The sequence below is a fragment of the Colletotrichum gloeosporioides genome, assembly GCF_011800055.1.
Source record: "Colletotrichum gloeosporioides strain Lc1 chromosome Unknown consensus_66, whole genome shotgun sequence".
Lineage (NCBI taxonomy): Eukaryota > Fungi > Ascomycota > Sordariomycetes > Glomerellales > Glomerellaceae > Colletotrichum > Colletotrichum gloeosporioides.
In genome coordinates, this window is record NW_025544711.1 from 329,390 (window position 1) to 354,925 (window position 25,536).

The 25,536-nt window shown below is 54.3% G+C and overlaps 7 protein-coding genes across 7 annotated transcripts; 4 read left to right on the forward strand and 3 right to left on the reverse strand.

Moving 5' to 3' along the window:
* Positions 1–235: 235 nt before the first annotated feature.
* On the reverse strand, positions 236–704 carry GCG54_00014756 (60S ribosomal protein L30; the record flags this gene model as incomplete). The annotated part of the gene is made up of 3 exons (XM_045414577.1): positions 236–337; positions 390–439; positions 527–704. The coding sequence occupies 3 exons, from the start codon at positions 702–704 to the stop codon at positions 236–238; spliced, it is 330 nt and encodes a 109-aa protein (XP_045260699.1).
* Positions 705–4,156: 3,452 nt separating this feature from the next.
* Positions 4,157–4,609, forward strand: GCG54_00014757 (Succinate dehydrogenase assembly factor 4; the record flags this gene model as incomplete). Its single annotated transcript, XM_045414578.1, has 1 exon — positions 4,157–4,609. The coding sequence occupies one exon, from the start codon at positions 4,157–4,159 to the stop codon at positions 4,607–4,609; it is 453 nt and encodes a 150-aa protein (XP_045260700.1).
* A 258-nt stretch (positions 4,610–4,867) lies between these two features.
* GCG54_00014758 (uncharacterized protein) lies at positions 4,868–7,987 on the reverse strand (the record flags this gene model as incomplete). Its single annotated transcript, XM_045414579.1, has 2 exons — positions 4,868–6,179; positions 6,243–7,987. 2 exons carry the CDS (start codon positions 7,985–7,987, stop codon positions 4,868–4,870), a joined length of 3,057 nt encoding a protein of 1,018 aa, XP_045260701.1.
* Positions 7,988–13,614: 5,627 nt separating this feature from the next.
* Positions 13,615–15,262, reverse strand: GCG54_00014759 (7-alpha-hydroxycholest-4-en-3-one 12-alpha-hydroxylase; the record flags this gene model as incomplete). The annotated part of the gene is made up of 3 exons (XM_045414580.1): positions 13,615–14,518; positions 14,570–14,986; positions 15,039–15,262. 3 exons carry the CDS (start codon positions 15,260–15,262, stop codon positions 13,615–13,617), a joined length of 1,545 nt encoding a protein of 514 aa, XP_045260702.1.
* Positions 15,263–17,388: 2,126 nt separating this feature from the next.
* Positions 17,389–19,053, forward strand: GCG54_00014760 (uncharacterized protein; the record flags this gene model as incomplete). Its single annotated transcript, XM_045414581.1, has 2 exons — positions 17,389–17,463; positions 17,719–19,053. The coding sequence occupies 2 exons, from the start codon at positions 17,389–17,391 to the stop codon at positions 19,051–19,053; spliced, it is 1,410 nt and encodes a 469-aa protein (XP_045260703.1).
* A 1,605-nt stretch (positions 19,054–20,658) lies between these two features.
* Positions 20,659–21,691, forward strand: GCG54_00014761 (Thiamine thiazole synthase; the record flags this gene model as incomplete). The annotated part of the gene is made up of 2 exons (XM_045414582.1): positions 20,659–21,541; positions 21,597–21,691. The coding sequence occupies 2 exons, from the start codon at positions 20,659–20,661 to the stop codon at positions 21,689–21,691; spliced, it is 978 nt and encodes a 325-aa protein (XP_045260704.1).
* Positions 21,692–22,151: 460 nt separating this feature from the next.
* Positions 22,152–22,952, forward strand: GCG54_00014762 (uncharacterized protein; the record flags this gene model as incomplete). The annotated part of the gene is made up of 1 exon (XM_045414583.1): positions 22,152–22,952. The coding sequence occupies one exon, from the start codon at positions 22,152–22,154 to the stop codon at positions 22,950–22,952; it is 801 nt and encodes a 266-aa protein (XP_045260705.1).
* Between the last annotated feature and the right edge of the window lie 2,584 nt (positions 22,953–25,536).

Below are 25,536 nucleotides of genomic sequence, written 5' to 3' on the forward strand. Positions count from 1 at the left end.
CTGTATAGAAGCAGTCCGTTGTATGAGTATGGGAGGGCCCTTCATGGTGGAGAATCTTTCCCAGACCTCTTCATCCATCTCCGGACGCCTACATGCCGCATCTAACCACCTGCCCAGTCTGTTGTCGATAGTTAGTCTACATTCTCCGCATGATTTGAAATGGAAACCATGCTTCGCAGAATGTTTTCGGGTGGTTCAGGTGAACTTACTGTAGGATGATGTGGAGATGAACGAATCAAACAATCGCTTGGTCGGTCAAGATATCGGAATCACCAGCGTCGAGGATGACCATCGTACCGCAACGGAAAAGACGGCCACACGCAGTGCCAAGCTCGATCTTATGACAGTAGTTAGTCTCGGAACAGAAAACCTCAGGGCGGTCGACGTACGTTGGTACCCGCAAAGTGATGGACAGGAACCTTGCTCAACATCGCGTAATCTGTGGGTGCATGTCGTTAGCGAATGACGTCCCAAGCTACAGCGAAATCCGCATGCGCTGTTCCAAGGCAGTTTGCGATTCACATACATTCCAGCTCTGACTTGCGCAGCGGAGGGGTGTTGCCGGCGATGAGAACAAGCTTGGCCTTTCCGGTACGCAGAGCCTTGAGAGTGCTCTTGTATCCCATGCTGATGCGACCGGACTTCACCACGAGAGCCAAGCGCTGGGCAAGCGTATCGCTGGCCTTGTTCTTAGTGCGAGCCATCTTGACAGTTGTAGGTGATCGGTGGTCGACGATGGGCTGGTCGGCGGGTCGGCTGGACGGGTTGTCGTTGTGCAAAGACGCAAGTACAACTTGAATTCTTTGGGTAGAGTTATGTGCCCATACGTCGACTGCGAATGGACCTTTTTCTCGTCAGAAGGTGTCAACACTCATGTGAAGAAAGCGCACGAGGGCAAAACTTCTGCGAGGGCCCAGCGTAGAAACCTCTTCAGAAAGAATGACGTCGGAAGACTTTGTTGTCCTCATTGCTCTATTACATCCACGATGGGTACGAACCTTCAGAAACATATTCGTCTCAAACACCCGCAGCGTGGCAAACGTGATCTTCAGCTCATGTTTAAGCAGGATTCAGAAGGGGGTTACTGTTGTCCGCATTGCGGTCAATCTTCTCCAATTGTTACTGACGCCCTTCATCATCTTCGTTTCTGTGTAATTGCGCATCCGGTAGCTGGAGGTCGAGCGGCTGCGGTACGCGAATGGGTCTGTTCCGTGCCTTGGTGCATCAATGCAATCACTCAGCATGTCTTCAACAAAACGTATATTCTCACCCACGCTAAGAGGCATGAAGAACATGGAGACGGCAAAGCTGTCGACTGCTATCGCAAGGTTTCGCCATATTCCGTCGATAACGCACTCGGAGCGTTTTGGTTTGGCGTCTTCGAACAAATGCTCAACAGCTGCCAGCCCCAAGAAATCCCTCCCAGCAGCAGCTTACTCTACAGTACCAGTACAGACAGACACAAGCTTGGAAACCTTGTCAATCCTAAAGATGACGACATCATAGCAGGTTTCCCGGCGAAGCCTGCTGGTTTGTTGGTCGACCAACAAGTTTCGCCAACTGAAGCAGCAGACAGAACCTTTTGCGAATCAGATCGAGTCGTAACGGTCAACAACCGTCGAACTGGGAACTCACCACTCGACAAGATGACTGATGCTCTTGATGTAGCGCAGAGCGTTGATATTATCTGTTGTCTAGCTTTGGGTACCGCAAACACCAGTATATGGGAGCATATGGAGGCTGGCGCAGCCACTTTTGACCGTCTGGACACCCATTTCATTCGCAATTGGAATCTGGAAACGATACGATTGCGAGGTAAGTGTTCAATGACTGGTATGTTGTGTGTGCTTACACATTCTCACATGAAGAAGCTGGAGGAACCTCTCTTCGTCTAAGTGAAAAAACGTTTCTCTTCGCCGTCGGCAACCTTTGCGCTGGCCCTCGCCTCAATGTTCACCGATCCTACTTCGATCGGCAAAGCGAGGAGATAACTCAAGATAAAGACTGCCCGTTTCAAGCCCGTATAACACCAGACACTGCTTTTTTCAGGGTGAAAGATGGTCTGTTGAGCCTCGACGGCCTTTGCGGCTCGTGTTATGGGAAAAAGCAATGGCTTTGGAACCTCAAAATGCATGGGTTCATGGAGGAATCAGGTATCTTTTGGTGTCAGCAACGCAACTGCTTCGACCGAAGGTGGGGACAGTCAAAGTTTTGCAAAAAGCATTTGAGATGCACAGCCGAAAACAGGAGTCGTGAAGAGCCTCAAGTGATGGCTCTTCGCAAAGAACTGGCAGCAAGAATGACAAAAAAGTGGAAAATCTCGCCCGCACCTAAGAGCAACTTTCGATTAGTGCAGGAGCGTATCGAACAGATTCAGAAAGGCAAGATGCCCCCTGAGAGCCTGGTCTGCTTGGATTTAGAGTTCAACGACAAGCCTGCAGTGACAGACGTTTATGAGGTTGCGATAGTTACACTTGTAAGCGGAGAAGTTCTCCTGGATGCCGTTCTCGATCGAAACACCGCGCACGGGGAGCCAATGAAGCGAGGGTCGAGACCTCCGAACACAGATTTGTACTACAACTACTTCGAACGACACGCTTTCAAGCTGAGATCCAACCGCCCATCCCCAGGCAAGTGCTATGACGGGGTTCAAAGTCTGGCTGTCAAGCTTCGAGCTATTATGCGGCCAGATACGGTGATTGTTACGTGGCACACAAGCCCTGCGGACCTCAACGTGTTGAGAAACTTTATGAAATCCAACGGCCATTGCGTTGCATCGAGTCTACCTCCTAATTCTCTTTGTGTCCCGATTGTGCCTCATTTTTCGACAAACCTTGGAAAATTGCCTTCTGGTCAATTTTTCTGTTGCAGACTGGAGGTTCTTTTCCCTCTGTTCTTTCCCAATCACAAATTGACCGGCAACAATCATATTGCTATTGTGGATACTTTACAGCTTCGACTTATGATTCTCACCTTCATGGAGCTCTTGAGATGCCCCGGCGCAAGACAAGAGAGATGGGCGCTACCAGCGGAAATGGCTCGCTTTCATTCACCGATCCTCCAATACTTTCAAAAACTTGAGAACTCCCTTCTTCCGGCACAAACGAAATCATTGTCTTTCGAACGGACTGGAGAAAATGCAATTGAGATGGATGGCGGCCAACGACGCCAAAAGACACCCAAAATAGCTTGTCGGAATGATTCTCGGAACGAAACTGGCTTAAAAGACCCCGAAACTGAGAATTCCTCCAGATCTTTGGATACAGACGACGAGCAGACGGACGAAGAGGACTGGGCGTCAATTGGTGCTCGAGCTTTGCGGGAGGGGTTGTGAGAGCTATGATTGCGCATCAGCAGCAGTCATTCTTGAGTATGTGAGTCTATCAGCAGCTCTATCCATATGGTCGGGCTCTTTGGTACGACTCGACACACATGTTCTCGGCCGAATTGGTCTCAAGAGTCAAGCGACTGTCAGATTAGGTCACTTGTGTCTCGTGGAATATAGACGTCGAGTATGCCTGGGCATGCTCAATGGACTGTCAATGATGCGCGGGCTGCGGGAAGGAGTACCAAATCAGGTCAACGGATGGTAGAACGGCTTTGCTGACATACTATTATATTCCACGTCTCAATTAGCCTGTCGATGTGGTTGAGCAGTTGCGCTTATAGACCAAATTGAACCCTTACCATTGCGTCCCGATCCCCGCCACCATGCCCGGCTAGCGACCCAAGTTATCGCGAATAGCGTCCTTCGAGCCACCATGGGGGATCCTTTGTAAATGACAGAGATGGAAATTCCCGGGGGTTTCAAGATGTCGGCGGGTGCTGATCATGATAAAACAAGCTCAACGATATTTGCGAATAAGATAAGCCCAGGCTAATTACATGCTTAGTAACTTAGCCACAAGCCTACCGCCACACGGTGCCATGGAGCCCTCAAGAGCGTCCCACTCTAAATTTTGAAACACACCTCGGTGTAAGGTGCGGATAGTCGCGGGTCGATGCCTCTCCAAATCTTCCCGACTTTCGCCACCCACCTTAACTTCCACCCTCACAACAACTAGACCAACCCTCCAACCGCAACCACCAACCTACAACCTCAGCAACCACTCACCCAACACACAAAAAACCCATCAAAGCACCACAACCAAACACAATGTCCCGCCTCCTCCGCCTCCGCACCCCAATCCTCCGCCTCCCCTCCCGCGCATCCTCAACCTTCTCCCGCGGGCCTGCCCCGCCCCGCCTGCCCGCCGACCAACAAGCCGAATTCGAGCGCCTCCAGCGCGCCGCCTCCGTATCCTCCGCCTTCCAAGAGTACGCCAATCCCCCCTCCTCTACCTCCGAACCGGCAGCAACGTCCACATCCTCCGAGGCCGCCGCAACACCAGCAACAGCAGAGGCGCAGCCCCAAGAAAAGCCCGTCAACCCGACCATCTCCGCCTCGGAGGAGGACACCATGCACCCCGCCTACGTCCGCGGCGCGCCGCCCGAGTTCGAGGGCGACGTCAACCCGCGCACCGGCGAGGTCGGCGGGCCCAAGAGGGAGCCGCTGCGCTGGGGGTCCGGGGGCGATTGGAGCTACAACGGCCGCGTGACGGACTTCTGAGCAGGGTGAAACGATGAATGGTGCCGGAATAGTGTAGGGGCGACACCGAGACGACCTTGTAAGAATAGCGGTTGTACAACAATGCAAAGACGAGAGTCATAAAGAGATACCAATAGCGTAGAGAAAAAGCCCAATCGTGTACTCGAAGGAATTGGGTATTATAATCATCACTACTCCTACAATGCCTGTGGCTTTAATCATCCGCTGCTTCGCCTGCTTTTCAAGAGTATGCTGTTATCCAAGATTGGTTTCCGACTTTTATGGCGCCGACGCCTTCGCCTCCTTCGTGCTCTCATCCAAATCCATTTTGTCGGTCTTGTTCGACGCCACGCCGTTGGTAGTCGCCCCGTTGGTTGCGCGAGCACCTTGCTGCTCTTTGGCAGGCCTGTTCTCCTTGTCGCCCTCGCTAGGGGTCCTTTCATGCTTGCCCGTACCGTTCTCGCGTGCTTCATCTCGCTTCCACCAGTGGCCAGAAACGATCTCGTCTCGAATCCTATCAAGGCGCTGTTTCTCTTTTTCCAACTCGGCACCGTTGAGACCACGGCTGGCGGCGTTCATCTCACCCATGGCCTTGCGCATGCGTTCCCGACGGCCTTTGCCACGGAGTCGGCTCTGTGTCCCGGCGCCGTTGGTCACCCAGCGGATCCCCAAGATCTGGAAACTGATGCCGTCGTGAATCGACTTCCGTCCATTGTAGCGGCCACCAAACTCGCGTGACTGAATGCCGAACCGAGTGGTGCTACTGTACTTCTCTAGCCGTGGAAGAATCAAGAGAGTGACGTGCATGTCACGTTCGACAGGGACTGTGACGGGCCCAGTCTTGGGTGGCTTGTCCAGGAACGTGGCCGCATTTGCTTCTTGTCTGGCCTTTTCTTCCTTCTCTTTCTCCTTGCGTCTCTTGTTCGCCGGAACCTCCTTCTCGGGGGCAGCTAGGCCACGATCCAGATCCAGCATGTCCGCATCGATGTCGTCGGCCCATTCTCCCCGAATCCAACCGCCGTGAATGCAGGCAGCAATAATGTCCGAGTCGTCGGTATACACTTCTGTTCCCCATACTGCTCTCCGCGCAGTAATCTCCTCTCGTGCGGAGGGAGTCAGGTGTACCTTAGGGACCTTGACCGTCAGGGTGCAGTTCTCCCTGTTCTTGATCATATCCCACGGCAGAGGCGTGGGCGTCGTCGAAAAGCCACGAGAAGAGGGGACGTTTGGCACTTGTCTCGCCGGCTTCAGTTTGGGTTCGTAGAGCACATCGCCAAGGTGAGTCCGCGGGAGATGCGCGACCGATTCTAATACAGCCTTCGAACTGACGACTGTTTTCGGTTTGGGAGGGATCACTGCAGTCGGACTCTGCACAGCCTGCTTGGCTGGCGCCTCCTTCACCTGGTGAGTATGCTGGTTTGTTGGCCGAGGGACGTGGTGGTGATGCGCGGTCGGCAAGTCCTTGGCAAGCCCTGTAGGCGATGGAACCGGCGTGGTTCCCTTGACGTTCTTGAAAGGGGTGACACCAATGGGCGCAGGAACGTTGGCATGGTCAGTGCCATGGTTATGGGTGTGATGGTGATGATGATGGCTAGTAGGGCAAGTATGGTCAGTACACCGGATCTCGTCTACTTGGGATAATGATACTTCGTACTGGTGATGGTGGTGTTGGTGAGTCTTGGGGCGCTTAGCCCGACCCACTGGTGTGAGGCGCCCTGTGCTCTCCTCATCACCTTTGACATCTTCCTCCTTGAGCTTCCTCCTCCTGCCCTTGGCTGGTGGTTTGGGCGCAGCGTCAGGCCCAGAGTCCTGCGCCGGACCGTCCGTCTCGTCTCGACGGGCAAGGCTTGCATTGGTATATGGCAGCTGCGCTCCAGCGGTGACTGGACTAGACACACCAATCCCGGTGACACCACTGCCAATACCAGAAAACATGCGTCCAAATTCGCTCTTGATGCCAGGCTCTCCTGCAGGGCCAGGCAGCTGTGGTTGTGCCCCCTGCACTGCCTGCGGCAGAGGGGATACTCGGCCCTTGCGGTTGATCTCCTGAACCGCCAGCAAGTGCCTCTGTCCATTGTTCGGATGTTCCTCCATCGGGCGATTACGGGGCGAGTCAACGAACGCTGGAGTGCCGTGTGGAGCATTGTATGCAACCGACGGAGGAGGTGGGCCTTCCTCCACGGGGCGACGATGCGCCGGAGGCGGCTGCGCCTGGGGAGGGAGGTGACTTATTCGCTGTCGCTCAGGAGAATCGAAGGGTTGCTGCGGAGGCGCCTGTTGTTGACCGGGAGGAGGCTGTTGGGGATGACCCTGTGGGGGATAGCGATCTCCTGGAGGCGGCTGCGGGTACTGAGGAGCCGGCGCAGGATGGCCTTGATTCGGGTAGCCTGGCGCTGAGGTAGGAGGATATTCGTGGTGTCGCGGATGAAGGCCAGCAGGGTCGTACGGAACTCGGGATTGCTGCTCAAATGGCTGGGGTTGCCGCGGTGGCCACGGCCCTTGCTCTCGGTGCTCAGGAGGTCGACTGAACGGCGGAGGCTGCCCACGCGGAACTTCCTGAGGACGGTACTCGCCCTGTGGCGGTGGAGGTCCCCGTCCTCCCTCACCCCCCGAGTATGCGCGTTGTCTGCTTTCTCTTTCCCTAAACTCAAACTCCTCTCGGCGCTCGCGCTCGGCGCGGTAGCGTTCGTCAAAATTCATTTGCTTCAGACCGGGCCTCTCAGGGTTGTATTCCATTGCACCTCGAGGCATTTCTTCGCGACGAGCGTACATCTCTTCCGGTCCGTTGTTACGCCCCATGTCAACAGGCCTCGGAGGCATGCTCGCGAAAGACTTGGGCTGACTCGTAGGTCTCGGGGGAGGGCCCGGGGGCATTCGGCTCGGGTCTCTGCCATCTTGTGCGGATGGTCCCCGCTGATGGTACGCCTGTGGTGTGCCGTATCGCTGCATCTCCGGTGTTGTAGAGTACGCACCCTGCGGCGATGCTGCGGCACTACCTCTCGGATCGTAAGGACGAGCATGCTCAGGTGTTTGAGGTCTCCTGAAGGGCTGGTACTCGGAGGACGCAGAGTGCATTCTAGGTGACGCCTGGATCGACGGTGCAAACGTCGGCCCAGAGCTAGCAGAGGTCGCCGGAGGAGGGTAGTGCGAAGGGGTAGGCTGAGAGTCCCTGGGCACCGGGGGTGGCCCTCCAAGCATTGAAGATATTGACATGGAGCTGCCGGTGCTTCCCGTCCTCGGTATTGATGCCAACGACGGCAGCTCGCGACCACCGGGAAACGAAGTCGGCGGACCAACATTGAGAGGCGGACCTCGCGGCGTTGGTAGCCCATAATGACCCATTTGATGCGACGGCGGCTGTGGGTTCCCCGGCTGGGGAGGAGAACCTGGCGGCGGCATGTTTCTGTTCATCGGTGGGCCGGGAGGTAACGAGGATGCACTCGCATGTCGAGAGTGGCCTGGCTGAGGAGGACCAGAGCCCTGTTCTTGAGGATATGACCTCGGGCCCTGACCGTAGTAGGGGTTTTCGGATGTTCTTCTCTGGTGCTCGGCATAGGGAGGGTTCGAAGTAGGCGGCGGATGTGACGATGCGGTCGGGAAAGGAGCCTGATTTGGTGTTGAAGTTGCTGGTTGATTTTGGTTCGGAGGGAAAGGAGAGCGACTGTATTGCGATGCAGCATTGCGCGAGAAGGGGTGTTGTGGCGGTTGTCTTGGATCCATCGCGCCGAAGTTTTTAGCTCAAAGCCCACAAGGTGGATTGCATAGGCAAACGTGCGTCTGAGTGACGGCGACGAGGCACTCAGTGTAGGCGATCGCAAGTATCGTGAAAGTCGACCTTTGGAGAAGACGGCGATGGAGTCGTCGATGGTCGGTTTGAGAGGATGGGGGAGCTGGGATGAGGCTCTCTCTCTGGACGGCTTGGCGAGTAGCGAGAAAGGTGGAAGAGGAGAAAGGGTCGAGAAGGTCGAGAGGATCGCGACACACTGTTGTTACACGGACGGCAGAATTATTTTGGATTCCCCTGGTCGGATCCTGTTTCGGTGGAGCTGGGCTGGCCGGCTACTGGCATTGAGCAGCTTGTGCTTGTGCTCACACCTCACTTTTCGTTTTTTTCTTCTTGGCCCTCTTGTCTTGCTGGTCGCTCGGCCGGGGATGGACAGGGACCCTGTCTGTGGTGTGTGTCTTGGTGACTTGGTGGCTGCGTGACCATGGGGCCGCTGCTGGCAAATGGGCGCAAATCAGCCGGAACGCGACAGGGATACCGGGGGAGGTTCGTTCGCGCTAGTGCGACAGGTGGCCCCCGTTGATGGGAAACGATGATGTCGATGCGCCGCGCCCGGGGTGGGTTGTTTTTCTTGCCCTGGGCCCCTGTCGTGTGTGGTGTGTCGGTCAGGGAATCGGCGTTGTTTTCTGCTGAAGTCGGATTTCCACCTTCAACATGTCCAGCCGGTTCGCCGCGAGGTCTGTGGCCATGCGGTTTGCGCCGATTGAGAATTATCTCGTAGCATAGAGCTTACGAAAGCAAAATAAACAAAAAGCATAACGAAACCCAACTGTCTGGGTTCCCACAAGGGTAATACGGTGTGGCTGAACTTCCGTTTGCTTATTGAGTCGTGATGATAATTGCTTCTGTAGGGTGGGTGAAGCTGCAAAGGTGGCGCGTCTCGCGACGAATGCAGAGCTTGTGGTGATCACTGACAGGAGGCACAACGACGAGAGGGAACGAGACGGCGTGGGGAGCAGCAGGGAGCAGATGAGGGGAGAACAAGCGTCAGGCGTCTTGCGCAAGGGACAAAGACGTGTGCGAGACGATCTAGGACCCTAAGCTTATGCAGGAAGAGGCGGACCGCAGGCTGTTAGTGCCTGTCCGTTGGGCAATAGTGCTGGCATCAAGCATCTGAGGTCCAAGGTACCTCATGCGGGTGGGGAAACAGCAGCAGTTCTAGAGTTGTATTAGCCGGGCCAGCTGTCGCTGCGCTTTTCTGCAAGACAAGTCTTGTAAGTTGTCTGTGAGTAATATGGGTGTTAGTCGAAAGTGAGTGTGGTGGTGTTGCGGTGACGGCGAGGTAGTGGCATAGCTGCTGCAAGACGCACGACTCGACGGGCGTCACAAGAAGGAGGGGCACAAACAGATGCAGAATGTTGGATGGGGAATGCGGGAGCTGCAGCTGTAGGATGAGGAAAGGTGGTGTAAGGTACGTAGAGTGGAAGCAGGAAACTAGCGGTGATGGGCGACGGCAAGAGCGACGGCGGGATGACAGAGATGGAGATGTGGATGGGTGGATGGCGGGCGCGACCTGACGTGAAGCAGCCCGGCTGCTGCTGATGCTGTTGATCCAGTGAAGAAAGATGATCCCGGTTCCAGGGCGAGGGGCGCGGGCGAGTCGCGCGGCGCGGGAAGGGCTGTGGCCCGTCGCTGCTGGTCTCTGGCTGGCTGATTGTTGATTCGCGCAGCTTTCCAGTCCCTTCGTCTCTTGTATTGATGGCGTGGAGGGCCGAGAAGAGCTGTGAAGGTGGTGTGCGACTCCTCTGGTGTGGCATTCGGTAGCCAAGGTTCATGTGCTCGTGCGGAGCATCTGCTTTTCCCTGACAGGGAAGGGGAATGGAGGCACGAGTTGGGGTAATAAGGTGGCGTGTCTTGACGAGTGTCTGTGCCTCTGCCAGTGTTTCTGTTTCTGCCGGAGCACGAGTCCGCATCTCTGTCCAAACAGTGATTAATCATTCGGCTACTCAGAAGCAAGTAGAATCTGGTTAGGACAATCCCTCGTGTATGTTGGTCGCCAACGGAAAGGTATGTGTTGCCGGTAAACACAAGCATGATGCGGTGGACAGGATGCGAAGTTCCAGTTTATAGCCATGGCGACATTAGTGATGGCTACCGGTGTTGGCGATATTGAATCGTAACAGGCGAAGACGCATTTCAACTAAGTGGGTGAAGCTAAAACTGTTGGTTGGTCATCTTCCTCTATCAATATCTGTTGGTGCAGTTCACGTTTGTGGACAACGTCTACTTTTGCCGGCGGCAGTGCCGATGCAAGATATGTGCATCGAAAAAGACTAAATTGCAGACAGAGGCTTCTGTGGTGTTCCGTCTGCGGGATGAGTGCCAATGTTTGCTGGCGCCTGCCTCATTTCCAGGGCGTGCTTGAAGAGTTGAAGGTTTTGGCGGCCGCCGGGCTTGGGATTCCTCGTGGCGGACGCGCAGCTGCACGAGGATGTTTCGTGTCACTTTGCTTGAAGAGGCACGGGTTTGTGTCGAGTACCAACAGCATAGCATTGTACAGCACAAGACAGGTTGTGCATCATAAAAGTTATTTATCTGTTGACAGCATCAACAACTTTTCTGACACGAGAGGCAGAGTTCAGCTCACCTGGCAGCTTCCTTGGGGTGCTGAATGATCTTCGGCCATCACCAATAGCAAACAACAGTGGCAGCCAGCCTGACGAGATGATCCTGGTCTGGAGGACGCTCTTGCAAGGCCGAGGACGGTGGCGGTACGTATCCGACTCGTGAGGTAGCAGTTAGCTTTCCCCCCTTCAGACTGCTACCCTGGTCTGCCCCAGGCCTTTCGCAGCCAATGATGACGCATCAAATGACCGGATCGCCAATTTTGTATTTTTGTGCCTGGGAGACTCGCCCTTTGCAGCAGCTGTGCACCCAGCTGGGCCGCGAAGAGAAGCGTGCGGTCATGGCCATGGCAGGGTGCAGAAGGCGGCGTCGCAGAGAGTGAGAATTGACCTGCACCCTTGGTGCTTCGACATCCATTGCCGCCAGATCAGAAGAAGAAGAGGGCTCCCGTGCGGCAGGTCCCTGGACGCTCACGCTTCTCTGGTCCCCTTCTGGACCCTCGGGAATCAGAGACTGGAGTGAGAAGAGAGATGTTGGGCGTCCGTTCCATTCGGGTCTGCGTCAGAGTGTCAGGGGCACCCTCCTCGCAGCAGGGTTTAGGGCCCCAACCACCCGACCTGTTGCTTCCCCGTCCATGGGTTACCGCTGGGCCCTGGGCTGAGGAAGCGGGGGTCGTAACACAAGCGCGCAGACTTTGGGGTGTTCTCTTGTTGTGCTTTGCTTTCTCGTGATTTGTGACGAAGGCTGGCGGGCAGGACATGTCATCCAGTGTGTAAGCGTATCGCATTCTGTTCTCCTCGAGGAGGTTGACTGACATTTCCGTTGCGGTGCAGATGGGAAAGAAGCACTCAGAGTGGCCCGGTGCGCGATCGTGGGCCGGGAAGAAGCCCGAGGGAAGCTTGGAAAGGTAGCCGCCGCCGCCAACTCGGGGCCACCCGTGCGTGCTTGCTTTCCCCAAGACCACCTCACTCGTGACTTCAGTACAATTTCACGTCGTATCTCCCACTGGCTGATCTTGGTCGTGGTTGCTGGCTGCTGCGGGGCCTGGGCCTGGGCCTGACGAGGTGAGGTGGGCGGGCAGCAGTGAACACACAACACAACGTGGACGCGACGGCAGGCGCAGAGGCCTGGAGCTTCCGTCACAGCCAAAAGGAAGAAAAAAAAAGTTCGCGGTGACCCTGCCCTGCCCTGCTGCTTCCTCCCGTCTGTCTGCGGTCCATGTCGGTTCTCATTGGGAAGGTCCCCACACAGACCCCCCCTCCCCTGGGTTGGTTCCTTCCCACCCCAGATGGCGCACCTTCAATCTGTCTGTACCTGTGACCCGCAGGAGGTTCCGCGACAGGCAGCTGCTCTACGGATACCTGCCGCAGCTTGGAGGGAGGGAAAAAAGCTCTTCATCAGCAGGTGTCACTGGCCACGCCTGCCAGCCAATTCTTACCTCACAACTATTCCAAGGAAGTATCTGTAGCTGAGAAGCTCCTCGGCAAACCCCACTCCACTTGGGCTCCTGCCGACAATCGGCCTTGATTCCACTGACCCGGGCGATGAACTCTTCTCGAAAAATTATCGTCTCATCGTTTCCACTATCATTGTCACTGAATACTACCGGCTCTACCTGGGTACGAATGGGCAAACAAACGGACGCTGCTCTCGGTGCATCGTCGTCCGGGAACCACCGAACGGACAAACAAAACAGCCAACAACATGATTACAGCCAACGTACCAACCCACCAACAAAGTGACAGTCACCAACACTGTGAAGTTGCAACCCGTACTTCACCTCAGTCGGCCCCCTCAGTTCGTACCCAATGCTGCAGCCCATTGCCAGCGCAAACACCAGGCCCGGCATGTTTCGGGTACCATCTGCAACAAATTGCAGGGGACGTCATCACCACCCCAGCACCACAGGGCGGTGAGCTGCGCAAAAGGTTGCGGATTTGCGCCATCTTCTTCACCGATATCACTTCCTCGCAATAATCCTTGAGAGAACCCCGAGTCTGGAGCCCACTCTGCTCCATGCCTGCCTGAAAAAAACTTTGAGCAAACTGCAGGAGCACCGTGACGCCTGCATCTCCGGCCCACGGCTGCGCTGTTCCGCCCAGCTGTCGATTCGAGACTCCCCGACGGCTCGAGATCAGCCCGCCCGCCTGTTCCCGTCTATCAATCTAATCAGACAATGAGGTTTTCGAATACTGTCCGGCCCCCGTTCCGCATCCTTGCGTCGCATCACCAACGGACCGCGTCTACGTGACCTTGACCTGACCTGGTTGGCTGGCTCGTCTGACAGAATCGACCATTCCGGACTGCCAGCCGCCTGTTGTTTGGCTGGCGCATCACGTCTGATATGCGTCGTTGCACTGCGTCCGGCTCGTCACTCACCATCGCCTCTGCCCCTCTACTAATCGCCATACATCGCTATCCTACGGATACACTGCAGCTTATTGACTGACAGCTTGACGCATGACGCCGGGGGTCGACACGGGTGCCACTTGGTGGCTGCAACCACTTTGACCCCCAATGGTCAACGTTGGAGAGCCACACTGGGTCTCGAATGGATGCTCGTCAGCCGAGACATGCGTATTACTCCCGTCACTGGCTTTTGTCAACGATGCCTTTCGATATCTACGGCAGTTGACGGACAGGTATCCCAATTGCTGGCTGCTACATCTTGAACGAATCAACATGCAAACTTCCAGTTGACGTCCTCCCATCCGATGCGTCTTGAGATAACAATCTCGTCATTCCGGCGGCCCCGCTCTGGATGTCTTGCCGCACCTGCCAACGTCGGCGCACCGGCCGGCGGAACTTTGACGTCTTCGATATTGAAGCCGAGTGCCAGAGCACCGACGAATCCTACAATCTCGGTCTGGGCAAAGAACCGGCCGGGGCACATGTGCTTGCCTCCACCAAACGGCAGCATGAACCCCCGTCTCCGTCTCTCCTCCTCCGGCGTTACGTTGAGGAAGCGCTCAGGTTTGAACGACGTAACATCGTCGCCCCAGATATCCGGCATGAGATGGATAACGCTAGTAGCCCATTGCATATTGGTGCCCTTTTTCAGCAAGTATTGACGACCGTCGCTATCCTCGAGAGTAACATCCTGCATGGCTCTTCGGTTGAAGACCTGGGCGACATATAATCGGAGGAGTTCACGATAGCAGGCCATGAGGAAGGGACACCGCGACTCGAGATCTCTAGTGTTGACAGTCGCATCGCGTCGTCCATCTTCCCGTCTGACAATCTCTGTGATTTCTAGAATCTCCTGGCGGACCTGATCGACATATTCTGGTTCGGCGAAGATATTCATCAAAAACCAGAACGTCATTGGTATAGTATTCGTTGTGGCGGCCCAAGGAAGCAGGAACTCCATACTCGAAAGATCCTCGGATGGTATTCCCACGTCCCGCAGGCACCTTGCGCGTTCCTTCACAATGCTTGCAACGTCGGGGCTATCATCCAGATGACCAACGTAGAACGGCCGCAGCAGAGCATTCATCCGTTGACGAGCTGCTACTGCTTTGGGAGCAAGCAGCTTCGGGGCTATGTTGGCCCCCAAGATGGCCAAGTTGTCGTCGAACGTCCTGTAGCAAAGTCAGACTCAGCTTTGGATGCATGGACTTGTTCCGACTTACCAGAGGTCCCCGAACTTCTCCATGTCCCACATATTATGCCTTCCGTACAGCGCTCTGCTAGCAGCCATGGCCATGACCTCTTGGATCCAATCCCAAGCAGCTATTTTCTTCGGATCTGCGCCAATGGCGTTCATAACCTCACTGCAGTATCCTAGCGAAGCACTGTTGATGGCATATAGTGGCTGTTTCATGAGGGCTGTGGCCATCGTCTTCCCGAAGTGATGGATGACCTCTGGGCCGAGCTTTTCGAGGTGATGAGGCGGCATATCAAGAATCGAAGCCGTAGCCTCCATCTCGATAGGGAAGAACGAAATGTCGCTGGTACGCATTGCTGCCGCGATTAAAGCCGGGGAGTTTATGAGATACATCTTGCCATGCAGCATGGGCAATGTGCAGATCGGCATCTTGTGTTCTCTACTGCAGGAACAGTCAACAACGGCCACGGTCTTCTGCCTCTGTTGGGACCTACTAGAGACGGTTATTGAAATTCGCTGCCTCTCTTACAAGCGACACAACGTGGCCAAAGAAAGGCACTTTCGGCCGCAGGATCGGTGGCTCTCGAGCGTCAAACGTCGGAAAAAGAAGTCTTTTGAGAATGACTGCTAGAGGAACCATTAAGAAAGTGGCCGCAGCCAAAAGCACGGTCGACCGACTCTGGCCGGCATCATGAATGAGGCTCTCATGATTCGCCATGTTGCTCCTAGACACCTGCGGAATAATGTTCAGCCTCGCATCTCCGTGGATGAAGAAGAATAACGATGCCATTGATCAGGTCGTCGCTCCTCTTATGAAGACCAAACAACCTGAATTCCCCGCCTGCTTGTTATTAGGCGCATATCAGCCGCTCAGCTACCAGTTCCTACGTGGCTGAAGATGTCGTCAGCACTAACCGACTGCACCGCCAAAACCCATATTTCGCAGCAATTCATTCGCTAGATAGGCACGCGGAGCTCAGGGATGGGCGTCCTTCTAGCAAGGATCCAGGCGTTCTTAGGGAAGCACCAAGAAATTAGGGAGGCGTTTTGCTGAGCTTGTTAGGTCATCTGCAAAGTTCAACGTCTCTCGGCACGTTTGTTGTCTCCTCGGCGCGTTTACCGTCCTTCGGCGTGTTGTGAGTTTTATCACTTCTAAATATCAAGATTCAGTGTCTCTAACATTGCTGCTAGGCGGCGTTCTGGAGCAAACCGCCCTGGTCGCTAAACCTACAGAAGCGAGTTGTGAGAGAGAACCGAGCGAACCAGCGACGTCGAACTTGCTGACCTGCGAGTGTTTCAAGCAGGCAATCTGCAGTCATCAGTTGCATATGACCTGCTCCGCATCCAGGAAACTTGCGACCCTCAAACATGACAGCTCCCTTAACACGGACTGAATGAAGCATCGTGGACGGTCTAGCCTGGCGCGTAACGATCTATCCTTCCCGCGCACAAACCTTGAACTACTTTCAAGCATCAGTGTCATTACAACAAAGCTTGCGGGGCAGTCAAGGCGGAAAGAAACATCGCGTGCAGATGGCAGTAGTGGTTTAAAACGCCATCTGAACTCCGGCGAATTCGTCCACGGCCAACACCAATGAGACACAAGCATCCAGTCATCGGCCACTTGACGCCACAGATCGGTTGTCCTGCTGCTGGAAAACGCACATACACTTCCACAAGCACGCAATAGGAAGACCGATGCAACCGTCTCAGATAAGGAGATGGTCAGCGCTCGTTCAGCGGCGAACAGTTGGGCCGTTCCTTTCCAAATCTACGCTCTTGGGTGGACATCAGCAAGCAGAATCGTTACGGGCAAAGGCTCGAAAGCCAAGGCCGCCGATGTGCTTTGCCCGCACCAGCCTTGGGACAAGGGCCTGGCCAATCTGCAGCTGCGACATCTGCGTTGCAGAGCCAATGTGGTACCTGAATGCTTAACTCCACGTCAATGCATATCGGCTTAGCTTACCATCGCCGTGCGAAACGTTGTTGAATTTGTTTCAAACCTTGCAGCGCTAGCAGCCCCGTTTGGCATTGTTGGGTGGGCATGAAATTCTGCTCTATCCCATCGCCGGCACATCGGTGACGCTTCGAGAAATGTTCATCTCTGACCCAAGCCTGCACAACACCCGCATCGCGTCATTGAAAACCCCTTGCCAGGGGTAATACTGCACAAATGCCATTCACTTTCTACGACATTGCCGCGGTTAAGCAGCTGGCTGATCTTTTGAGGACACGTTGTCCCTTGAGGAGACTTGTGAAGTTCGAAATAAAATAATATTTACGCCCTACACGACGACCAAGTTCAGAAACAGCAGAGGGTCTACAAGTGCCATCATCGCCTGACGTTGACTTTGGCCACCACGAACCGGAAGAAGCCTCAAGCTGGCAGGTGTCTACCCACGGATGGTTTGCCAGAACTGGGCAGCTGCGCATGGCTAGGATGCACCTCGCTATCGGGATTTAGCTGCCTTAACGGCCCATGGCCACAGATGTTCATGTGGAATTGGTCTGCGGCCTCAGCCTCTCACACGCTGCTGCTCGGGTTTCTGTCACCCCGTTGTCACAGCGGGGGACGTGCCACCACCACAGTTAAGTTTGCGTCAGAAAGGTCATACATCCCTGACAACGTCAAGCATCTCCCAAGTTTTCATGTTTCGTACATCAAACTGTATGGATCGGTTTAAAAGCAGGGAGTAAGCCCACACCAAGCCGCTAGACGTGTCGCTCTCCCGCTCCCGCCATCCATCGGGTACCGCTTACGTCCACGATTGCCGACCCAACCGAGGGAAGAAGACAAAGAATCTAGAGCGTTGCGCCGCAAAAACGAACGTATGTAACGATAGAATGCCGAAGGGTTCAAGACAATATCACGGGAAGACGAAGAACGGGTGTCGACAGTGTAAGAAGCGTCGTGTCAAGGTGAGGATGACCCGCATCCCAGTTCAAAATTCTTCGAGCCTCATCTGCGAATCCGCTGTGTGCTCTGGAGCTTGTTCAAGTACTTGGCACCGAATGGGCTACATGTATGCACACATCCCGGGTTGTTCGATCTTGCCTTGGCCACTCATGAGGACGGCTACACGAACAAGATATGATCTCATCATACCGAAGCCTCCTTCTATCACGTACACAATCCATAGTTCACTTGAAGATGCTAACAACTGTGTTACATAGTGCGACTGTGTGGGACCCGTCTGCGCCAACTGTCGTCGTAGGCAAGAGCACTGCAGCTACTTGGGTCTTCTTGCAGACGCCCTCAACCGGGAAAATGGCGGAGATAAGACCGGCGATACCTTGAGCATGGTCCGCCGTGCGGCGACCGTTGCTGCTCATGCTTCTTCAAGAGACGCCCTCAACGCCTCATTACCTGCCGAGAAGCTACGCGCCGACGAGGCTGAACTCAAGCATCACTTCCTGACACAAGCGTGGTTCACCTTTTCCCTTCAGAGCGACCCTAGGAAATGCGACGTCTGGTCACGATGGGTACCACAGCTGGCATCTCGAAATGTCTTCATACATCAGAGCATGCTGTCGATTGCAGCTCTTCACCTCTGCCACCTCGAGCCGCCCGAGATGAAGCGATACTACTCTATGGCCTGCCAGCATGCCATCCAAGCAAGTAACTACTTTCGACTGGCGGTCCCGGAGGTCACAGAAGAGAACTGGCTCGCAACATTCGTCTTTGCGATGTGCAACGGAATCTTTGGGTACTATAGGCCCTTTGCGGACGAGAAAGTCATGGGACAGGTGAACTCGTTCGAGCCGGCCAAAGCTCTAAACGTCATGCGGGTAGCAGCGAAGTTCTCCGACACGGTAACACCGCACGTCTTCAAGAGTCCAATACGAGACAAGCTAGCGCAAGTCGATATTAAAGAATGGCGCGACAGCAGCGACATTGCTCTACGGCCGTCATTACAAAAGATTGCCCGGTTCATTGACTTCCTGTCCCTCGGGTCAGAAGCAACAGGGATACCGGAAGATGACACCAAAGTCTACCTCAGCGCCCTAGTAGCGCTCAAGTCTTGGATGAGCTCGCTCCCAGGACGGCCGCGGATATGGAAACACTTCATCCTTTGGCCATCGCTCGTGTCAGAACAGTATCTGTCTCTGTTACGGTTCAAAGAGCCCGTGGCTCTCATGATATTTGTGCTTTGGTGCGAAGTCATGTTTTTGGCACCGAGGAGGTGGTACCTCATTGCGTGGTACGACCGCGGGCATGGCAGCGCGTTGAAGGAGCTGAGCCAGCTGGCGGAAAGCCCCGCACAGAAGTTCTGGGAGACGATGGCGGCGGACATGTCCAACGACGGGCTTTCAGATTGCGCGGGCTCGGAGACCGATGGAAGCACCACTGGCCCGGCAACGCCTTCGACCGTGAAGAGTGAAGACGTCGGCTGTCGCAGAGGCGGGTTCTTGATGTTGAGCACTGGGGAGGAGTACCGTCAGGGAAAGGGGTTCGCGGTGACGACGAGCTGTCGAGATTACTCGGGGATGATCGCGAAGGCGCGGTAATGTATGGCGTTTGACGCATTGGGAGCATACGACGATCTTACACGATAGATCGACCAGACCTGGGCAGGCCATTGGCGTCTTTGGACGTTGCTCTGCTGGCTTGGCATACGGAACATAGCTATGGCGTTCCGCGTCGTCTAAAGTACATGAAATAGGCATGTAAGAATGATTTAACGAGCATGAACTGCGTCTATCGTGAGGTCAGCGTCACGCCAATCGTGTGTGACATGCCACAGCATCTAGTGACCAGTCATATCGATAACGGCCACTTCCCGTCTTCGAACAATGTTACTGACAGACGAGGGAGCACATGCTTCTAAATCACGCGTATGTCAACCATGTCCACCCCCCGCGCCCATTGCTTCCCACCAATCACAAGAATAGCATTCGTAAGTGGTTCCATTCACCTAAGCTTTACCCCTCCAATCATGTCGTCCTGCCAAGTTGGCAGCAAACCTTGGGGGAAAGTCTTGAGGAACTCAATAGAGGCGGATGCCAGTCGATATGCGCGAATTTCTTGCTCTACATGATCTTTGCTCAAACGTAAAAATGACCGAACACTATTTCTCTGTAGGTAAGCAGAACCGCACGTGCGTCCGGGCTCGGCGGCGAAGCATTCTTTCGCCGATGTGTAGGTACAGCGAACGACGCAAGATGTTCCCTGGTAAAGTGATTGAGAAAGCCATATTGCCTGAAGAGGCAGCTCCGCGATGAGAGGTCATATCACGAGCGGTGACGAACCGTGAGAGTGCTTGAGGTCTTTTTTCTCTGGAGACACAGGGTCGCCCCCAGGCGCCGCGCGGGGGATCGTCGGCGCGCGGCCATGCAGCGATCCCGGCCGTCCCACGGGTGTTGCGGCGTAGGAGCGGGTGACATCGGCTTTCGGGAGGGGCTCCGTTGGTTTCCGGCTCAATTGTTGGGCGATGGGCGAAGGAACCCCCCACTATTGTGATGTATTTGCCCGCTGAATTACACGAGCGCGAAGGCGCGAGCGGGCGAGACGTGCTGCGTAGCTTGCTTCTACTTTGTTTGGTCGCGGGGTTGCATATTCCACGCAGCCGATCACGCCCGCTTCCCCAATGGTAAACCCAATGGGCGGCGGGAGAAGCTGGGCGTGATGTGAGGATGATGTTTACTATTGCTTTTACCCCGCAGATAGGGCAAGGTTTTCGTTTTGGCTTATCGAAGGTGTATTTAACCAAGAGATCATCTCCTCTCTGCTGTCAATTCGGTTCAAGCAAATCGTCTGTCATCTGAGGTTCTCTTGACATACTACACGCATTAAAGACACAATCAGTAGGCCCCTCTTGGTAAGATCGATAATGCGGTACAGCTGACACACCCACAGAGAAGGCTTTACTCGAGCCATACAATCTAGAGTATGTGACCTCTGGAACGCACAACGCATGAGCCGGTGCCCAGTCTCCTACCCTGCCTACGTCGCTGCCATCTCATGGTGCCGCCAGCGACCGGCGCGGGTGAAGGGGCTGGGCTGAGAACATACGGCCTTGAACTTGATCTGGGTAATACCAGCGAAAGGATCATGCACCCTAACACAAGCAGATTACACACACGCTTCGCACTCGAAGTACCAACAACGCAACAATGGCTCCTCCGACCGCCATCTCCCCCGTCCGCGACTTCGCCGTCACCTACTCCACCGGCAAGTCCGCCCCGGCCGTCCCCGCCGCCGCCGCCGCCGAGGCCAAGACCAAGGTCGAGGACATGTTCGGCAAGTGGGACACCTTCACCTTCGCGCCCATCCGCGAGTCGCAGGTCTCGCGCGCCATGACGCGGCGCTACTTCGCCGACCTCGACACCTACGCCGAGTCGGACATCGTCATCGTCGGCGCGGGCTCCTGCGGGCTGTCCACGGCCTACGTGCTCGCCAAGGCGCGCCCGGACCTCAAGATCGCCATCGTCGAGGCGGGCGTGTCGCCCGGCGGCGGCGCGTGGCTCGGCGGCCAGCTCTTCAGCGCCATGGTCATGCGCAAGCCGGCGGATGTGTTCCTCGACGAGCTCGGCGTCGCGTACGACGACGAGGGCGACTTCGTCGTCGTCAAGCACGCCGCGCTGTTCACGTCGACGGTGCTCAGCCGCGTGCTGCAGTTCCCGAACGTGAAGCTGTTCAACGCGACGGCGGTCGAGGACCTGATCACGCGCAAGGAGGCGGACGGCAGCGTGAGGGTTGCCGGTGTGGTGACGAACTGGACGCTGGTGAGCATGCACCACGACGACCAGAGCTGCATGGACCCAAACACGATCAACGCGCCGCTTGTCATCTCGACGACGGGCCACGACGGGCCGTTTGGTGCTTTCTCTGTGAAGAGGCTTGTGAGCATGAAGCAGATTGAACAGCTTGGCGGTATGCGCGGGCTGGATATGAAGGAGGCTGAGGACGCGATTGTGAAGGGGACGAGGGAGATTGTGAAGGGGTTGATTGTGGGTGGCATGGAGCTCTCGGAGGTTGACGGGGCGAACCGCATGGGTGAGTTCTTATACGCCACGATAGAAGTTAATGAGTGTCGCTGACTTTGATGAAGGTCCTACCTTTGGCGCCATGGCTCTTTCTGGTGTCAAGGCTGCCGAGGAGGCGTTGGCTGTCATCGACGCCCGCAAGAAGGAGAATGAGCTCTGAGTGGAGCTATCGTCTCTGGATGGGCTGAGATTTGGTTTTCTGTCACTCGTTCGGCGCGTTCATGACGCTCTTTAAAGGTAAGATTAGGGCACATAGAATGGTAGATGGGCCTGGGTACGAGCAGGATGGGAAAATCGTAGGCTAGCCAAGCTGGAATACATTCGTTCACTGCCTCCACAAACATTGTTAACCCAAATCTGTGCTTGACTCCTTTTGCATCGGCTACTGTGAAAATCGGTTCGTATGTTCGTCTGTGTAGTGACACGGTTAGGCTAGAAACAGAACGAATCGTCCCGCAGATCCGATGCGTCTGAACAGCCGTAGGCGGAATCAAATGGGCGATTGCTCCGTCGCATTTGTAACTTTCAGAGCTTTTTAAGGCAATAGTGCTCTCATCCCAGCCTCAAGTCGTTAGATGATAGTCGAGAAGGAAGAAGAAATGCTGACTTGCTTCCAGAGCATGGTCGTGGTCCGTCGCGGCACACCTACCTTACTTCGCCACGACGTCCAACTACAAGATCGTAGCGCTCCAAAATTCCTTGCAAAGAAATCCGCTCGCATACATAATCTCGGAGAAGACATCGCGGCCTACAGAGACATCCAGTCCACCGTCTCGGACCCGAACATCGACCTCGTCGCCGTTTGCCTCAAGGTCCCGGCGCACCTGCCCATCATCGAAGCGGACGCTGTTTTCGCAACTGATATTGAGAATGGGGCCAACCTGGTGTCGGTTTCTGTCGGACACGCGCTGGATGCCCTCTGTTTCGTGCTCGAAGAGCTTAGAGGAGTGCAAGGGACTCTCGCAAATAAGCGGCCTGTAGTTCCCCTCGTCGATGGCGAAGGGAGGCAGCAGGGGACCATAAAGAAGACGTCTCATGATCACTGCACCGTCACGGGGAGACTTGCGGGCGGCGGCGTAGCGACTGCCGTGTGCCAAGGCGGCATGAGTGCCATTGACAAGAACTTCTTCTGGGAAATCACGGGGACCAAGGGGATGCTTGTGCTGGAGGGCCCCATGGGTAATATTCAGGGGCATCAGCCCACGGTAAGCTTTGTCAAGCCCGAGGCGGGGTCGAAGCTGGAGAAGATCGAGGTCGAGGAGGCTAAGGACTTTTCGTTCAACACGGGCTGGGCGTGGGACGCGTTTGCTGGGGAGGGTGAGGGTGCTGTGCCTGATTTTAAGGATGCTTTGCTGAGGCACCGGATGCTTGAGGCGATTTACAGGAGCAGTGAGAAAGGCACCCAGGAAGAGTACATGTGAAGAAAATAGTTTAGCGTTGACAATGTGGGGGCCCAAACGATTCGACTCTCATTCTGGAAGAGATCTAAGCCCTCAAATCGAGGCCGATACGCTTTTTAGAGAATATGCAAGATGTCAAGAATGGATACGAGATCAATTGAACGAACGATGGTGCTTTTACAACTTCGAATCATAAACCAAGAACGAGATTCGTACCCTGGAATGATTTCCTGCTGGAGTCTGACAAAGCCTTTTTCATCTCCTTCGGTGTTACCCAACGCCATTGTGATACGGAGCAAACCAAGTAGACTGTACGCGCGGTCTTCGGGACGACTTGTTTCCCTATCCTTGGCCCACGAGTTTATCTGTGCTACACTGTAGTCGGTGTCGTTGTTTATGGGTTCTTTTGGGTGGAATCTTCATTGTCTTCTCAATGGCCTCTCGTCGAAATGCTCTCGAGTCAACGTCAATCCGACTTTGGTCAAAGAAAATGAGATTCCGGGGAGCTAGGAGTTCCTGCAGCTTCCCAATATCCTCAATCTTAGTGACCCCTGCCAAATATACGTGGCAATTCGGCCTTACGATACCAGCCATACATTGAATTGATGGACTTTCCCTCCTCTTGAGAGTCCTCGTGGTTGAAGCAGCAAGTGTCGATCCACGCCCACTCGAATCCGGCGTCAAAGGCCTTGTTACAGAACTCTGTGATCTTTTTATAGCTCGCAGGACCCTTCGGTGATTCGGAGTTGGGCTTGAGATGCTGGAAAGTTAACTCCCCTACATTTTTCGGACTCCGTCGATGGGACAATATAGCATAAGGTGGAGTTCGATCCTGAGAAAAAACCCTCATGAGTCGGGTCTTGGGGTCAATGACAGGCTCCGTGTTGACGAGTCGCATCATGATGACTGGGAGGGGTGATTGATATTCGAAAGAAAGCGAAGGCCGCCGAGAATCCAACAAAGGTTTTGGCGAGCAAACGGTAATTCGAAATCTGCAGCGAGCCTCAGTTAGACACAAGATGCCAATTACGGGACGGCACTCTCCTTGAATCAAATTCAGGGGTGTCTTAGGCTGGCCAGCCTTCCGTGGTAACGTGGCGAGCTGAGATGCAAGACATCATACGATTCTAACCATTCTCGCGCACGACGCGAAGTATTTCACTGTTTTCATTATGAGCTATCATCAACGCTTTTGATGATGATTTCGAAATGAAGGCGCAAAGCTCATAGAACTCCAATCCAGTTGCCAAAGCGATCGAATATCAGGATTGACCTGGTCTAGAACTCAAATGCATTCTACCTAACAGGAAGTGGTAATGACAAGTACTGGGCCTAGAGCAACGCATGGAACCGTTGTGATAACACTTGGCAAAGGCTGTCATAAATCGTACCAAATTTGGACATGTTTGTATCCCGAATGCCTGGTTGTCATAGTCGCTTGGACGGCCGTCCTCGAGGAGTCCAAAATGTTGACACTGTCAAAAACAACACCATGTTCCTGATAGAACATATTAGACTGTTGTTATGGATATCAATGACCCCTCTCACTATTTAATGACAACAGCTATGACTACTGAAGAATGACCACGGTCTCTTTTGAGACCCAATAGACAAGTAAAACCCATGACTTCAAATCAGGGGTTTAGGGCTTTGGGTGACTCTTAGGTCCATTCTCAGATTGCCTGAGTTTTCATATACTTATTTGTTGTTAGGTAAAGTAGGTGGATTTTCAAAGCATTGTACTTTCAAAGTATTGTACCAAAAGGGGCATATCCTGCGACCAGACTTTGAGTTTCTTCCTCAACGAACAGCAAAGCACGCATCCATAGAAACGATAGAAATATGTCATCGCATATTCACGTTTTTATGCCCCTTGGTGATCTGACATGAAGGACTTGCTCGAGAAATTTCGTATTATCTGAAGATTGAGTTTTCAATCTCGTCCACAGAGCATACACGACCCACCAAGACGCATTGTAATTTATTTTAGATTAAATAATGTTTTACTAATGTAAACACTCCATATTAGCATTAAACAATCGGGCTCTCGTAACTGCTGAATCTAGTATCTTGAGCAGTGTTGCTTTTGTAGATGGTGATGCACCACAAGACTTCCGCTGCGTGCTCTTGATCTATGAGTGAGTAAGTCGAGAAAGAGAGCATGCCGTTTTTCTTTTTAGTCCAATTTGCTCTTGTGAGAAATATCCTGAGAAATTGTGTCATCAAGATTACTGTTATGGCTTTCCTGGGCATCTAGAAGTAAGGAATGTCAATAAGACAGCACATGAATAGATGAGCCTTTTGACGGCTGGTAACGGTTCGAGGCAGGATCTCCAAAACCTGTGACCTGAATCCCAAAAACGCTGGTGAATCTTTTGATGTCGCTTCACCTAAACGCCGCTTGGCTTTTCGCTACCACCTGTGGAGTAAATGTCCACGTGGTTTAGATGAGGCCCCGTCATGGCCTCTAAGCTATGCATGTAGACTAAAGAGCCCGGCAATTGTTCCTCTCCAAGTACGTCAGTCCTCTTTTTCAAAGGGTAACCTGATCGCACCGCGGGTCCGGCATCAGGCACCTCGTCCATTTGATTGGCTCAGCACCACA